The 16,373-nt window shown below is 38.6% G+C and overlaps 1 protein-coding gene across 1 annotated transcript; it reads right to left on the reverse strand.

Annotated features, from left to right (window-relative positions):
- Positions 1-4,301: 4,301 nt before the first annotated feature.
- LOC311084747 (CD48 antigen-like) lies at positions 4,302-13,727 on the reverse strand. Its single transcript, XM_084116994.1, has 6 exons — positions 13,627-13,727; positions 10,014-10,349; positions 9,551-9,844; positions 6,884-7,018; positions 6,190-6,257; positions 4,302-5,163 (listed from the first exon to the last, which is right to left on the reverse strand). Exons 1-6 carry the CDS (start codon positions 13,673-13,675, stop codon positions 5,110-5,112), a joined length of 936 nt encoding a protein of 311 aa, XP_083973120.1. The 5' UTR covers positions 13,676-13,727; the 3' UTR covers positions 4,302-5,109.
- Between the last annotated feature and the right edge of the window lie 2,646 nt (positions 13,728-16,373).

The following is a 16,373-nucleotide window of genomic DNA, read 5'->3' on the forward strand; positions in this document are numbered from 1 at the left end:
ATTTTACACATAACGGCATATGAAAATAATCTCATTTGAACAGATACTGTCAGATAAAAAGGTACAAAAGCTGTGACTGGAGCGAGATCCTTTCACTTATTAATCTTTAAGGATGCATATTAGTATCTTAAAAGTACATATTAGTTCCTAAATGATAATAGTACCTTTTGAAAGATTGTCAACCCAGTGACAGTTTTTGTACCTTTTTTCTGAGTGTGTAGCAGCCACTGTATTACTCTGAAATGGGGAAAAAATTAAAACATAAAAATGTGTTTCTAACTTACCAATCATACGGCACCAGCAAAAACAGAACAAAACACATGTGAAAAACATGTGAAACATTTTCTTCAGTAGTTCAGTGTGTGATGAAACTATCTGCTGAAAACACTCTACGTGTTTATACGTGTGAATCCTCCCACGACACAGTTTGGCCCTCATAGTTTCACTCGCTGCATTTGCATATCATATAATGTTCTTCAAGCTCTTCAAATGTTCTTTAACTGTTCTTAATGTTTGAAAATATTCTTTATTTTTGTCATTTAACATACATTTTTGAAAAGTAGTTGGAACTGTGTTAAATGACTAAAAGCATAACTCTAATGATTTTATATCTTTTATATATTTATGTATATTTAATCGTATCTCATCTCATATATTACCAGTCAGACTGAAACCTGCTGTGGGGTCTGGGGTTTTATTCGTTATTTGTTGTAAACTGGGTGGACAGACAACTTGTAGGTGAGAATTCACAGCGTGTGGGTGTGTGGGTGTGTGTGTGTGTGTGTGTGTGTGTGTGTGTGTGTGTGTGTGTGTGTGTGTGTGTGTGTGTGTGTGTGTGTGTGTGTGTGTGTGTGTGTGTGTGTGTGTGTGTGTCTGTGTGTGTGTGTGTGTGTGTGCTAGTTTGTAGGTGAAGAGTTTCTTCCTGTCCTGCTTCTACTTTAATCTACAGAAACATGATGAGGAACTGTTTCACACAAAAACAGAAAAACAATAGCAACACAATGATCATATTTAACACTGCCATTCACAAGTGTAGTCTTTAAAAGTTATTAATTCTTTTGTTTTAAAAATGTATAATTTTGTATCAATTTGGTAAATAAAAAGCACATTCTTTCACATTCTAGAGATTGATGCTTAAAAATCAGGATGTGTGTCGAATGATCATTAAGTTGTTCAAGATCATGAGACGTATGTATGTTTATCTGAGAATGAAAGTGTGAATAAATGATGTTCTTCTGCTGTTTGTCTGCATGTGTTTCATTTACAGACTGAAGCTGGATCATCAGACTGGATCTCTGACCATCACAAACACCAGAAACACAGACTCTTGACTCTGTAAACTACAGATCAACAGCAGAATCATAAAGAGCTTCAGTGTTTCTGTCGTTAGTAAGTGTAATTTAGTCATTCACTGCATTTTTCTTTAAGGAATGTTAAAATACACTTCAGTATTTTGATAGCAATCCAATAATCAATCAGATTAATGTTTCCTTTGCCGAAACTATCTTTGAAACAAAATTTCACTCAGAAATTGATAGTAAATGCCACAAATAATAACTAATAATCAGCATATATCTTAGATAAATATAAATTAGAAAAGACAGAATTAGAATTTCCTTGTAAAAATGTACTTGGAATCGTACTTCCAAGTGTAAAGCTCAAGCCCTAACTCATGTTAATTGTTTGATGCACATCCTGATTGGTCACACATATCATCAGTATAATAGTGTTTCCTGATGAGCTCACAGTGATGATGCTGTTCTTCAAAAACACACCAGATGGAGCCATTAATCAGTTTAAGCGATATCATACAACTGATCAATGTAGAAGCCAACTAGCTGTTCAACTCAGTCCAAACTCAACCCAGTGTGTTGAGCATTTAGAACTTGATAGTACAAAAATCGGCACTTTCTTAACACCTTGAATGGGGGTGGGTAATCACTTCATTAGGGGTAATCACTTCATTAGGGTCATCAGGTCGGAACCCTCATTCCTTTGTGTTTTCGCTGATAGGCCCACGACACCTCCAAAGGGCTCAAAAGCAACACTGGTGTCCCAGGTGCGCTCCCCTCTACTTTTACCTCTCTTGGTCAATTTGTATGATCCTCATGATCCTTCTGATTTAGCCGGTTTCTGCTTTGCTCATCAGTCTCTGACAGTGACCCAACAGCTTGTTGGAAGGCCTGTCCTCTGACTGAACCCCTTCAGTACCCTGTGGCTACAAAACCTCTGCAACCAACCTCTACTGGGAGCAACTGGGTTTTGCAGCCCTGTTGTCCTGCTTCGGCTGTTAGGTCTGAGTACTTCAAACTCGTTCAATCGCTTCACTAACTGTAGCCTCCCATGGCACAGTTAATTCCACCATGAACAGGGACTTTTGCGAGGTTGACCACAGGATCAGGTCCGGCCTGAGGTTAGTTGTGATTAACTGAGCTTCCGGTCTAGATCAACTTTCATTTTCTATTCCCGGACAGCATCCAGCAGGGTCAAAAGAAATTTTTGTTGTTGCCTTCCATAGACTGTAAAAAAAGATGGACGACGCCCCTTTCATTGGTGAAAAGTGAAGTCACCAAAATCCTAATATAGCGCTGACATCTTGCACTGATTTGGGACCTGATTCTGCTCTACTTATTTAAAAAAATGAACACTTAAACATCAACATGATACATACTACTTAAAATGACAGAAAATATATTTGGAAAAAATGTATTTGAAGTGTAATTTGATTTTTTAGTTTCCATCGCGCCCATTAGACTTCATGGGGAGGACGGCGTTTATGAGCTATACTGGGACCAGCCACCTGGGGGCGATCGAGACACTTTGGCTTCACTTTTTAGGACTTGTGAGGCAGTGAAGGCAGTGGATTTTGAGAATCCATGCTTTGGAGGAGGAAGGGCATTGGTGGTGGTTCTCCTTCCTTCCAGGATAATCGCCAGTTGTCCCAGGACCTGATTGTGCCTCCAGGTGTAAGGCTGGGAAAGACTGGTTTTGCAGCTGACGAGGATCTGCCTTAGCGTTGCTGGGGTTTAACAGAGAGGACATAATGGATCTTCTCCAGTCCACTGGTTTATGTTCTTGGGTGTGGGAAGAACATCGTAGGTGGCTCTGATGATGAAGCTCAGTCTGTTCCCTTCCATCTCCCAAAGATCCTTCCAGGTGAGCTTACGTTTCTCCAGGTTTTCCCAGTTAGTCCTCTGTCCCTGTTTGGACTGCAAGACTGCCTTTGTGCATCTCTTCCTCCTCTTGCTGCCGGACCTCGGCTACTACCAGCTTTCTTCTCTGGGCTGATGTTGCCTTGTACCATATGGGTCGGCTTGTCCCGAGTCCAAAAACCCCTCTTCCCTGCTGCACCTGTCCTACAAAATACCCCCAACAGATTTTGCTTGCTGTATGGCCTCAGTCGATGTCCACTTTCTCCCAGTTGCCAGTCTGAGAGCAGCAGCTTGTATTATAACTGTCACTTTAAAAGCTTTTTAACATACTTATATTAGATGGTGGAGCTGATTCCTGGTTATGATACTGGATCATGCTGTATGCATATGGCTTGTAGTATGCATACTATATATTATTTATCATCCATTGTGTGTACTTCTCACCATTTTCACTTGCTGGACGATAAACAGGTGAAAAAGATCCCCCAGACTTGCATTAAAGGAGGGACCTGAGCTATATAGAGCCAGAAGATCACAGAGACTCGAGGTCGGCAAACACAGAAAGAACCCTAGTATTATTGTTCCAGATGTGAAGTCTTATTTTGAACACTAGATGGCGCTCTATACAGAGGCTGTTAGATTTAACTACACCATTATGTATAGGAAAAGGCCTATTTCTACATTTAAAACTATTTATTTATAGTATTATAACAGATGTTTCACCAGTGATTCACCTGCAATTAAAAACACATAATTTGTAACATATATTAAACAAACATATTCAACAACATATTTAACAAACCCAAAAACATGAGTAAAATTCATCAGATCACTCAATTCATGTGTAAAATTCAAAACGACTGATAGAACGAAAAAAAAGGTATCAAGAATAGTTCTTCTTAGAAGGAAGTGTCACAGCTGGAAAAAACTACTGAAACTGTTATTTGAGACCTTTTTGTCAAACATCAGCATTGATGGGTTCAGTATCACCGGTGTGTTGTAAAGCGGTTTCTCTGTTGAGCAGAAGTCAAATGGTTTCATGTAAGCAGGAATGGAAAAAAACACCTTCAACCGCATGTTATTCACAGACACACTTTTCACACCTCAGAGAGAGAGAGACGATCACAAACTGACACTGAAACTTTGTTGCAAGCAGAGATTCAGAACCAAATATGTATTGTGCTCAAGTTTATTAACTAAATCACGAACACAGCTAATCTAAACATAAACACATACACACAATCACACATACACGGGTAAAATGAAAAGTGACAGAATGAAACCGTAAACAGGGAATGAAGCTCTGAAGAAATACAGTCTGACTCTGTTGGGTGAGTGAAGATATAGCAGGCTGTGCTCAAGGCCTGCCGTTGCCCATGTGCCCCGGTGAGGGTCCCCACAGACATCAGCCCGAAGAAGCCGCAGTAGAAGCCAGAAGAGAGGGGGTTCACTGTGAATTTGACTCTAATAAAGCCTGAGAAAAGTCCCACCTCTCTGGGTTTGCTTGACCAATGGCCAATGATTGGTTGCTGAGGAAGAAACTATTAAAGATTATTGTAATACTAATATGTTGCGCAGCCATCGACATATCATATACACAACCATTTCGATCTTCAAAGTACCAATTTAGGTACTCTCTGCTTTTCCAATTGACCACATTATTAGAGCGATAAACCGTCTTATCAGTTGGTAGTCATGGGAACTGAGGCCCTTCTTGCCCTAGTTGTTCCTTTGGCGGATGGGTCCATAGACCACAGAGTGAGTTTTAAAGATTATTTGTTAAATACAACAAATAATTGTGTCTGATTTGTCTCAGTCGTTACACTGCTGTGATTTCCTGATGAAACGTGGTGATTCTCACAATCCCAAAACTCAACCATTGACTCGGAGTCTGAGGACGTTGGAGGTGAAATGATCACAATCTGGGTCTTGTACTCGGAAAAAGACTGAAGTTTAATCATCTTCTCATTGCGATTGGTGCATAATCTACACATTCTTCCTCTTCAACTTTCTGTAAAAAAAAAAAAAATGCATAGGACAAGATATAATATTAAATGTGATATATAGTTTTTTCTAAGTAACAATACTTTAATAAATATCTGATGGTGCTGTTGTGTTTCGTGATTTATGTGATAGATCATTATAATATGGAAGCCCATTTCCACCACATAAGAAAAAAAGCTAGCCGAGCTAGCCTCCGTTTTGTTTGACAATACTTTGAACGTCAACAAGAAGTGGTGTCACCCAACATCGCTTAGAGCACCTTTAAGCAGCTCTTCAAAGCTGGGTTAAGCTGGATGGAGGAGAGGGGTTAGGTAAGAATGTCACGTGACATGCATGGCAAACATTTAGCTTGAATTTTGTCTATACACACTAGGTTAGGGATTTGTGCTACTCTCTTTATTTTTGTTTGGTTAGAGTAAAGTTACGACGTAGTGGTCATTGAAGACTTTTTCTTTGATATTTTATTTTTAGATTAGGGTTAGATTGAAATGGTTTAGTAAGTTCCTTTTTGATTTTTAGTGTCTTTTGTTTGGCACAAATTTGCCGGTGTGTTTAGTTTTCTTTTTGTGGTTGGTTTATTTATCTTTGTGTAAATATTGATTTTCTTTATTCATATGTAAAATAGTTATCCCTTTACTTTTATTAAATATAAGTTTATTAGAATTTTCGTCTTGTGTCTCTCGTTATTCTCAACCCATTCATTGGTGACAGGGTTCCGAACTAGTTTAATGTTCCCCTTCTCAACCCCAAGAGCCAAAGGAGGGTAGTGACAAAATTTAGGCATACTAAGTCATACTGTAATTTCGAAAAAAGTCACAATTTCAAACTTTGTATGTGATATTTTCAACTTTTAAGTCATAATTGATTTTTTAATATCAGCATTTTGACTTTTTATTATTATTATAAATTAACAGACCATTTTTTTTTTCTTGTGTGGTGGAAATGGGCTTCCATATTATACAGAAGAAACAAACGCACACTTATCTACATCTGAAATTATAAAAATACTCAACAAATGAATGTATTGTCTCACCGATTTCTGTGCGTTTATTTTGTCGAATGTTGTCTCAGCATAAATGATCTCTTCTGAACAAGTCTCAGCTGTTTAAAGAATAATAGATCCATTAAAACCTGCAAAATTCAATCTTACAAAGATGGTTCTTCACAATATGTGTTATTGTTAGGGCTTTCAAACATAAAGAAATAAACTTAACACGGCCGATTTTAAAAATAGCATTAATTTTCCCCACACACAAAGTTCTTAAACAAATACGTTTGCCATATTTAGAGAGACATTTACACATAAATCAAACCAATTGGGTTGTTTAGTCATTTACATTCTTTGTGTTTAATCAGCTTTTAGGCTCAACAAGCACAACAAAATTCATCATTCATTTAGATTTCAATTAGAGCACCAGCTTCATGAAAGTTTTTTTTTTTTAAGTAAACATTTCTGTTTATGAATTTTCAGTGTGTATGCTGTGTGCGAGTGAGACGAGTAACGAGCGATGTTGAGGACCATATACAATAGACACAAATTCCGAAATGACTGCATTGTACAGAAAATAACTACACATATTAGTTTGGTTTCATATAAAGGTTAATTACAAAATTGAGAATCATTTTAATTAAATGATAAAATAGGGCTATCAGTTGACTTGTTTAAAGCATATTTTCAAAGTATTATTTGTTAGAAGACTTGTTTAAAAGCTGTATGTAACACTTGCCTTTGTCAACTTTTCTACATTTCCTGCAGATCCAGAAGATCCCGAATCCAGCAACAATCATCAGAGATCCAGCAGAGATCAACACTATCAGAGACACTGCGACTGGAGGAACTGAAGGAGAGAGTGTGTCTGGTGCTGTAATGATAAAGAAAGAGGTGAATGCATCAGTCTGATCTACAACAGAAGACAGAGATCAGGTCAGTAAATACACACATACAGTGAGGAAAATAAGTATTTGAACACCCTGCTATTTTGCAAGCTCTCCCACTTGGAAATCATGGAGGGGTGTGATGGCTGCACTAGCAGCCACACATGGAAACAACAACTCATGTTGGTAACCCTTTCATTTGTTTTGAGCACCTTACATAATATACAAAATAAATAACTGGACACACATTTTAGGTTTAAAAAAACGGTTTATTAGTTATTTGACTTGGTTTTCTTTTTGGGTGCACACATTTAGTTAACTTAGTCAATTTAGCTCATTTCAGGTTCATTAAGTTACGTTCTGTGAAATTAATATCTTTCTTTTTGAGTTACCAGTTCTTGGGGAGTTGCTGATGGGGGTCTCTGGCTGGCTGACAGGCAAAAGGACTTTCAATTGAAGCCAGGCTGTTTAAATAGGGGAATGAATAATTGGACTGCGCCATGTTGTCCCATATCATGGGGGTGGCAGAGGATTCCATTTTTCCATTTGAGATGTGTTCTTTTCTTTGTTAGTTATATTTTGTTGTTATGATTATTTAATTGATTTATCTTTGGTTCATATCAGGTAGCATTGGTTTAACATGTGTTGTTGTTATTGTGGTTTATATATTATGTGTTTTGTTTACCCCCTTTTGTTTCAGAATGGCCTGATCAGCCACTATATAAGTTTTCCCCATGTCTCAGTCTAGTAGGTCTGTTGGTTTGCCCAGGTTTTGGGTTGTTCATGTTAAGGTTATGTTACCTGAGTTAAGTTCTGTTTAGTTGACCTCTTTTATGGGCCCAGAATTTTCTGTTATTCTTTAAATTAGTTTTTTTTGTTTTTGTAAATAAAAACTTATTTTTTGGGAAACCTATTTTCTGACTCCTCATGCCTGCCAGCTTGGTCTCTCACAAGGGGTCTGAAATTGTCATCGTAGGTGCATGTCCACTGTGAGAGACATAATCTAAAAAAAAAAATCCAGAAATCACAATATATGATTTTTTAACTATTTATTTGTATGATACAGCTGCAAATAAGTATTTGAACTCCTGTCTATCAGCTAGAATTCTGACCCTCAAAGACCTGTTAGTCTGCCTTTAAAATGTCCACCTCCACTCCATTTATTATCCTAAATTAGATGCACCTGTTTGAGGTCGTTAGCTGCATAAAGACACCTGTCCACCCCATACAATCAGTAAGAATCCAACTACTAACATGGCCAAGACCAAAGAGCTGTCCAAAGACACTAGAGACAAAATTGTACACCTCCACAAGGCTGGAAAGGGCTACGGGGAAATTGCCAAGCAGCTTGGTGAAAAAAGGTCCACTGTTGGAGCAATCATTAGAAAATGGAAGAAGCTAAACATGACTGTCAATCTCCCTCGGACTGGGGCTCCATGCAAGATCTCACCTCGTGGGGTCTCAATGATCCTAAGAAAGGTGAGAAATCAGCCCAGAACTACACGGGAGGAGCTGGTCAATGACCTGAAAAGAGCTGGGACCACCGTTTCCAAGGTTACTGTTGGTAATACACTAAGACGTCATGGTTTGAAATCATGCATGGCACGGAAGGTTCCCCTGCTTAAACCAGCACATGTCAAGGCCCGTCTTAAGTTTGCCAATGACCATTTGGATGATCCAGAGGAGTCATGGGAGAAAGTCATGTGGTCAGATGAGACCAAAATATAACTTTTTGGTCATAATTCCACTAAACGTGTTTGGAGGAAGAAGAATGATGAGTACCATCCCAAGAACACCATCCCTACTGTGAAGCATGGGGGTGGTAGCATCATGCTTTGGGGGTGTTTTTCTGCACATGGGACAGGGCGACTGCACTGTATTAAGGAGAGGATGACCGGGGCCATGTATTGTGAGATTTTGGGGAACAACCTCCTTCCCTCAGTTAGAGCATTGAAGATGGGTCGAGGCTGGGTCTTCCAACATGACAATGACCCGAAGCACACAGCCAGAATAACCAAGGAGTGGCTCTGTAAGAAGCATATCAAGGTTCTGGCGTGGCCTAGCCAGTCTCCAGACCTAAACCCAATATAGAATCTTTGGAGGGAGATCAAACTCCGTGTTTCTCAGCGACAGCCCAGAAACCTGACTGATCTAGAGAAGATCTGTGTGGAGGAGTGGGCCAAAATCCCTCCTGCAGTGTGTGCAAACCTGGTGAAAAACTACAGGAAACGTTTGACCTCTGTAATTGCAGACAAAGGCTACTGTACCAAATATTAACATTGATTTTATCAGGTGTTCAAATACTTATTTGCAGCTGTATCATACAAATAAATAGTTAAAAAATCATACATTGTGATTTCTGGTTTTTTTTTATTTTTTAGATTATGTCTCTCACAGTGGACATGCACCTACGATGACAATTTCAGACCCCTCCATGATTTCTAAGTGGGAGAACTTGCAAAATAGCAGGGTGTTCAAATACTTATTTTCCTCACTGTATATCATCAGTGCTGTGGTACCTGCACATGTGTGACAGAGTGTGTTGATGTCCAGATGTGTGGTCTGGTTGCTGATGGGATTGTTCAGCACACAGCTGTAGGTGTTTTTATCCTGATATTCCACCTCCAGAGGTAGAGAGAGACTGATGCTGAGATCACACACACTGATGCTGGACAATACACTGATTCCTGCGTACCAGGAGAGAGTCGCATCACACACATTCAACACTGATGAACACACCAGTGAACATGATGATGATGATGATGAAGAACATTGTGAAGAGTTACTGATGATGACAGGAACAGGCAGACGAGCTGAGAAAGATGAGATAAATAAACATAAATATGGATAAATTAGTGTTCATTTTGATTCATTGTTGATGAGCAGTGATTGTCTCATCTTAAACTATAACATAATTAAATATTTCAATATGTAAATAGCTAATAAAACAAGAAGCGCAGGAGGAATTACATCTCGACTCACCATAGACAGAAACATTGAATAATTTTGATGTCAGTGTCTGTCTAATTATCTCTAGTTGATAAACTCCAGTATGTTCAGTTGTGGTGTTTGTGATGGTCAGAGATCCAGTTTGATCGTCCAGCTTCAGTCTGTCTCTGAATCTCGCATCAGGACCATCATATGTGGAGATCTCATATTTTCTACTGATTTCAGCAATAAAATACTTTTCAGCTCCATATTTCCACAGTATGCTATTGTATTCTTCATGTATATCAGTATCACCAGTGTTTAGCGTGACAGAATCTCCCTCCATCACTGACACTGACTGTATTTCATTTGTTTCGGCAGCAAACACTCCTGATGAACATGAACAGGTTTTCAGATTAATGCTCATGTTGGTTTAAAAAGTCTGAGATCAGTTTGTAACCTTTAACATCAGCAGAGACTACAAACTAAATGAAAAGTCACATATGAACAGGCAGACTCGAGAGAATCAACAATTTTGTCTTTTAATGTGTTTTTAAATGATCTGCTGAAGAATCAAATAAAAATTATATGATAAAGTAAATACAGCTTGAAAGTACAAGTTTAAATATTCGATATATTTTCAACACATTTTAATTACTGAATTGCCATGACTTTTGTAGTTGTTTATGATTACTGCAGAAGTATTTAAAATTATGTAAATGCATTTTTTTTAGACATTTCATAGGAGGATTTGCATTTGTAATCATTGAAATTAAAAATACCTAAACCAAGAGAGATTTGATCTCAGTGGATGAAAATAATCTAATTTGAACCGCCGCAGGAGTTTATTACTCTGATATGTGAATAAACAACACACATATGTTTATAACTTACCGATCAGGCGGCAGAAGCACAAACAGAACAAACAAACATGTGAAACATTTGCAGCTGTTCAGTGAAAAGCCTGATCTAATAAGACTAACAATGAACGCACAACCGATCTTAAAGGTCCCCTATTATGCCCCTTTTCACAAGATGTAAAATAAGTCTCTGATGTCGCCAGAGTGTGTATGTGAAGTTTTAGCTCAAAATACCCAACAGATCATTTTTTACAGTATGTTTAAATTGTCATTTTTTTGGGCTCAGAAAAACGTGCTGTTTTAGTGTGTGCCCTTTAAATGCAAATAAGCTGCTGCTGCACGGCCCAGGGGGCGGAGCTTCATGAGCTCACGCTCAGTCTCTCAGGACAATATCACCTCACGGAATGATGATAATATCAGAAACTCTCAGTAACGGTGTTCATTTCGACCCGGAGTCGGACAATAATGCCTACAGAGTCCGAGTGCTGTATGGAACAGGTATAGTTTAGTAGTTTAATTACGGTTATAACGTATTTGTCATTTATGTATCCATTATTAGGCTACTAGCCTACAAGTCTGCTGTTTCGGACCAGGTCCGAATGATGATCAAACATATACTGATGAGTTTAATAAGGTTTATTGTACATCACACAAAAGATGAAGCGTCAGTTTTACTTCAGAAAATCACCGTAATAACTGAGTAAACAAAGTAGCCTAAGTTATAAGAAGTGTGCAAGTACATAAACGAATTTCGGTAGAGTTGAGGGAGCATTTTCTTTAAAAACAAAATAATTCCACCTCGTCTTCAGCGGCTGCCTCAGATTTTGGGAGTAAATAGAGAGAGCTATGTGGATTAATACATCCAGCCGCCCACACAACACCTAGCCTACAACGCTTGGGAGACATTCTCAGTGCAGCAGCTGTGAACTCGATTAGGGCGGGTCTATGTTGAAATGGCAGTGTCTGTCAACACTTGTGGGCGGGGCCTGTGCTTAGTGACGTCACTAAAACAGCATTCTGAAAACAGGTCCTTGGGAGACACTGCTGATGATTTATGGGGATTAATAAAAAAGGAGTGAGTGGATTTTTATCACTATTGGGTGGTTGTGTACACACTGCCAACACACATTTATGTCCAAACAGCATGCAAAAGTGAATTTTGCATAATAGGGGACCTTTAACAAACACAAGCGAATCCTCCCCTGACAGAGTCTGACCCTCCTAATGCACACACACACGCACACACACGTATACATATACAAATGCCATATAAAATCTACATTTCATGGTAAAATATGAGTAACTCGTGATTTACAATTGTTGTATATACAGTGGGGAGAACAAGTATTTAAAACACTGCCGATTTTGCAGGTTGTCCCACTTACAAAGCATGTAGAAGTGTGTAATTTTTAGCGCAATTTTCCACCGGACAAAATTGCGATTGTTAACTCATGATTTCTGTTCTGTCTGTGCGCACCAATCTTGCACTTCTATCTACTCCTCAACCAGACCACCTAGAGACTTCGGGTTTTCGGCATTATGTTAAGGAAGGTCTAATCTCGGGAACGCACAAAAAAAATCCAGGAAAAGATTTACTATCTCTTAAGCTGCGTTCACACTACACGCGACCAAGCGACGCGATACCATTCATTTTCAATGGGGAGCGGGCGACTTCCGGCGACACGCGCGGTCGCTACCGTTGGCGACTGGATGGGGCGTGTCTGGCGACGCGACAAAGTTGAGAAATGTTTAACTTTATGCAAATGAAGAGCGACTTTCGCGAGCGACAACCAATAAGTGTGAAGTCAGTGGAGCACACGTGATCCGTCACTCTTCAGTGCAGCGTCTGACCGAGGCAAGATGAATGAGAAGTTTATTTTAGCAGTCAGAAACTGTCCAATAATTTATGATATGTCTCTGTGTACATACAGTAGTACTCGTCGTGCTGACTTCGAGCCCGAATGGTTTCGTGAACTCAGAAAGACCAGTATTTGCCCATTTTCTGCAGTTAATAGCCGCGATAGCACAGGGCACTCGCTGTTTCTCATTCATCTTTAATATTATGCATTTTATGTACTGATCCCATTTATATTTAGACTTTTCCTTACAAAATGTTAGCTTGTAGCGGCAAGAAAACAGATTTGTTGTCTACAACACGCAACATCCGTGAATGTCACTCACAAACATTACCTAGGCAACCAGAAGTGAGAACGCCCACTAACGACCTCATCGCCAGCCACGGGCGACATGCAGCGATAAAGTCGCTTGTAGTGTGAACGGGGCTTTAGTGTTGTGATCCCATGACGTGAGAAAATTGCGCTAAAACACTCACTGAGTTTTTATTACTTGTTTATCAGGTACTCTTCAACTGTGAGTGAAGGAATCTAGAACAAAAATCCAGAAAATCACATTGTATGATTTTTAAGTATTAATTTGCCTTTTATTGCATGACATAAGTATTTGATTCATCAGAAAAGCAGAACTTAATATTTGGTACAGAAACCTTTGTTTGCAATTACAGAGATCACACGTTTCCTGTAGGCTAGTTTTGAGACCTGTGCATTTTGACTAATGGCTTTCCATGACTTTTGAAGATGTTTATAACTACTTTTATTATTATTATTATTATTATTATTATTATTTTTTTTTTTTTTTTAAGAATTGGAGACCTGAATTCAAAGTTAGTAGATTTCACAATATTCATGATTCATTTTAACAGCAGATAAAAATGTCTAATTCAAACAGTATCAGCCACTTTATTGCTCTGAAATAGAAAAAAAAGCCATGAAAATGTTTTTATAACTTACCGATCAGACTCCAGCAGCTCAAACAGAATAAAACACACGTGTGAAACATTTTCTTCAGTAGCAGTGTGTGATGAAACTATCTGCTGAAAAACACTCAGTCTGTGAATCCTCCCACGACACAGTTTGACCCTCCTAATTTCATTCGCTGCTAGAGTAGGGAACCGAAAACCGGTTCTTATCCAGAACCGGTATTTTTTTTTTTTTTATATATAAATACAGGAACCGTGCGAAATTCCTAAGTTTCGGTTCCAAATACGTTCTGGATCGATGTGTGGGCGAAGTGCTGGGAGCTTATCCTTTAATAGCGACGTCTCACACTCACCTCATGAATATTAAAATAGTGTTGCCAGATGTACGATAATTATCGTATTTGTACGATAATTTTGACCTCTGTACGATGTACGATCAATAATGGAAAAAATCTTATAATGTACGACAATTTCAGAACTGTGTGACACTTCAAATGATGGTCGTTGTAATCATAGGGCTTCTCACTGATCTAGCTGTGGATTCTACGTCTACCGGCGGAAGAACGTGTAGAGAGGGAGCGAGAGACCTGTGTGTTGTGTGTTGTGTGTGTGTGTGTGCTAGTGTGCCTCACGAAGGGCATGTAAGGACCCAACCAATCAATTGTAAGTGCGGGCGGGCTTTTATCTATACTCCCGAACCGAATTAATCAGAACCGAAAAGTTTAAAAGTTTATAGTTCGAGAATAAACCCTGGTGTCAACGGTAGCAACCAAAACAGAGTAAATCACCCTTTGAAAGTCGCTTCAAATAACGAAAATTCGCTTCAGAATTTACTAAATGTATAATGAGCGAGTACATCATGAATGCCTTTTTTCAAACCGTGTTTTTGTCTTATCCTGAATCACAACGGCAAACCTGTAATAAGCGTTTATACTCGGACTACTTTACACCGGCACCGCTGCGGAGTAGCACAGTGCCTGAGTGACTCACCCGCGTCATAGAAGTTGCAATTAAACATAGAGAAGTAGCTCCGGCTACAATGTTCTTCCGCAAGAGGCATGCAGTTCTGTTTATTTAACTGCTAGAGCGCTGTTTCATCCAGTAATGAAGTGAAGTCTTTATGAATCAATCATTCAAATCGAAATATTATGTTTAACTTGTCTGCATATTACATGTGTGTTCAAGCATATTCTACCCCTTCTGAGAGGGTATTATCCACTGCTGGAGATACAATAAGCTAGAATGCATTTATTTTCCTTAAGAAAAATTAATTATTTTTGCAAAAATTGCTAAATAATATGTTTAATTTGTTGACATTACCAGTCTGTTAAACTCATTTGACAAGTATAAGAAATAAACACAAAAAGGATTGTGCATTTTCCCCTTACAACTATTTTTTATTTTTTATTAGTTGTTTTAATAATTTGTATTGAATGGGAACCGGAACTGGAAAATGTCTTATGATTCCCAACTCTAGTCGCTGCATTTGCACATGATATAAAGTTATATTTCATCTGGCCCTTATTAAGACTTTAACTGTTCTTAATGGGTGGAATTTCATTTTTATAATTTAACATAGGCTACTTCTGGAAGAGAGTTGACTTATACATTACAATTTTTTAAAGCTCTGGTTCTGAGTCAAACTGAGATCTGCTGTGGTTGGTTTTCTTCAGAAATGTGGTTTGATTTGGACAATCTTGTGTGTGTGAGAACGGGTATTTAGAGCAGGTGTGTTTAGCTGAAGGGCCTCTTCAAAGGGTTAGAATTATTTTTCTATTTTTTTTTTATTTCCTGTCTGTCAGGGCTTGGTTGGAAGGAGACAAATGAAGGACTTAATTGCAAAGCGGTATTTATTAAATACAGTTCAGGAAAACCACTGGAGGACAGCAATCCAAACCATACATTTATTAAAAAGCAAAACACACCTGATGCACATTTTTTGTTCTTCACTTTCCAGAAGTAGTTTAAAATCTTGCTGTATTTTCCTACATATGAATCATGATATTGTATGATGTTCATTAAGATTCAAATAATCCAAGGCTTCCAGTAATGGCGGAGAGGCGAGCGGTCGCATAATTATAGAGCTCCCGGCGGGTTTGAATCCCACTCAAGGTTTAACGCTATTTTAATGATATAAAAGTTACTGGAGATAATGCCAGGGGGACGGAAGCGAAGAAACAAAGGAAAGACTCCTGTTAATTCAGAAGAGGACGTTTTATCACAGAGTGACAGCTAGGATAGCACCTCGTGCACTGACAAGCTAACAGGCGCCGATAACATGGAGGCTATGAAGGTTAGCATCGTTGCTACACACTGACATCTCTAAAGAGCTCAATGAAGCAATGGGGCAACTCAAAAGGGAGCTTGGTGATTTTAGAGGAGAAATGAACATCAGACTGAGTGCTATTGAGACCGACATAAAAGATGTAACGACTAGAGTGGAGGCGACTGAGGATAGAATCTTAAACTTTTGGAAGAGGAGCATCAAAGAAATAATAATGCAGATAGTTTAGAACAACTAAATCTGTCCCGAAAGACTTTAAATGACCTTTATGAAAATCAAGTGACCAAAAAAGCTAAATTTATCAAACAAACCTATTATGAGAATGGACGTAAAGCCAGGAGATTAATTGCGTGAACACGCAAACAAGAAGCTGTTACATACATAAGATAGAAAACCCACAGACTAATGAGGTATGATATAACTAGAGGCTATACAAGAGTCTTTTGTATCTTACTATTCAAATTTATACTTCCAGCCCCCAGCGGCAGACATAA

Source organism: Abramis brama (assembly GCF_963993115.1).
Source record: "Abramis brama genome assembly, chromosome: 6".
NCBI classification, from domain to species: Eukaryota; Metazoa; Chordata; class Actinopteri; order Cypriniformes; family Leuciscidae; genus Abramis; species Abramis brama.

Bases quoted from the DNA above. Each gene is read 5' to 3' on its own strand.
- LOC311084747 (XM_084116994.1), bottom strand. From the start codon at position 13,675: ATGTTTCACACGTGTGTTTTATTCTGTTTGAGCTGCTGGAGTCTGATC. The intron at 7,019-9,550 runs GTACCACAGCAC...TTATCATTACAG, and splicing joins ACTCTGTCACACATGTGCAG to CACCAGACACACTCTCTCCT. The intron at 6,258-6,883 runs GCAAGTGTTACA...TTCTTTAAACAG, and splicing joins ATGTAGAAAAGTTGACAAAG to CTGAGACTTGTTCAGAAGAG.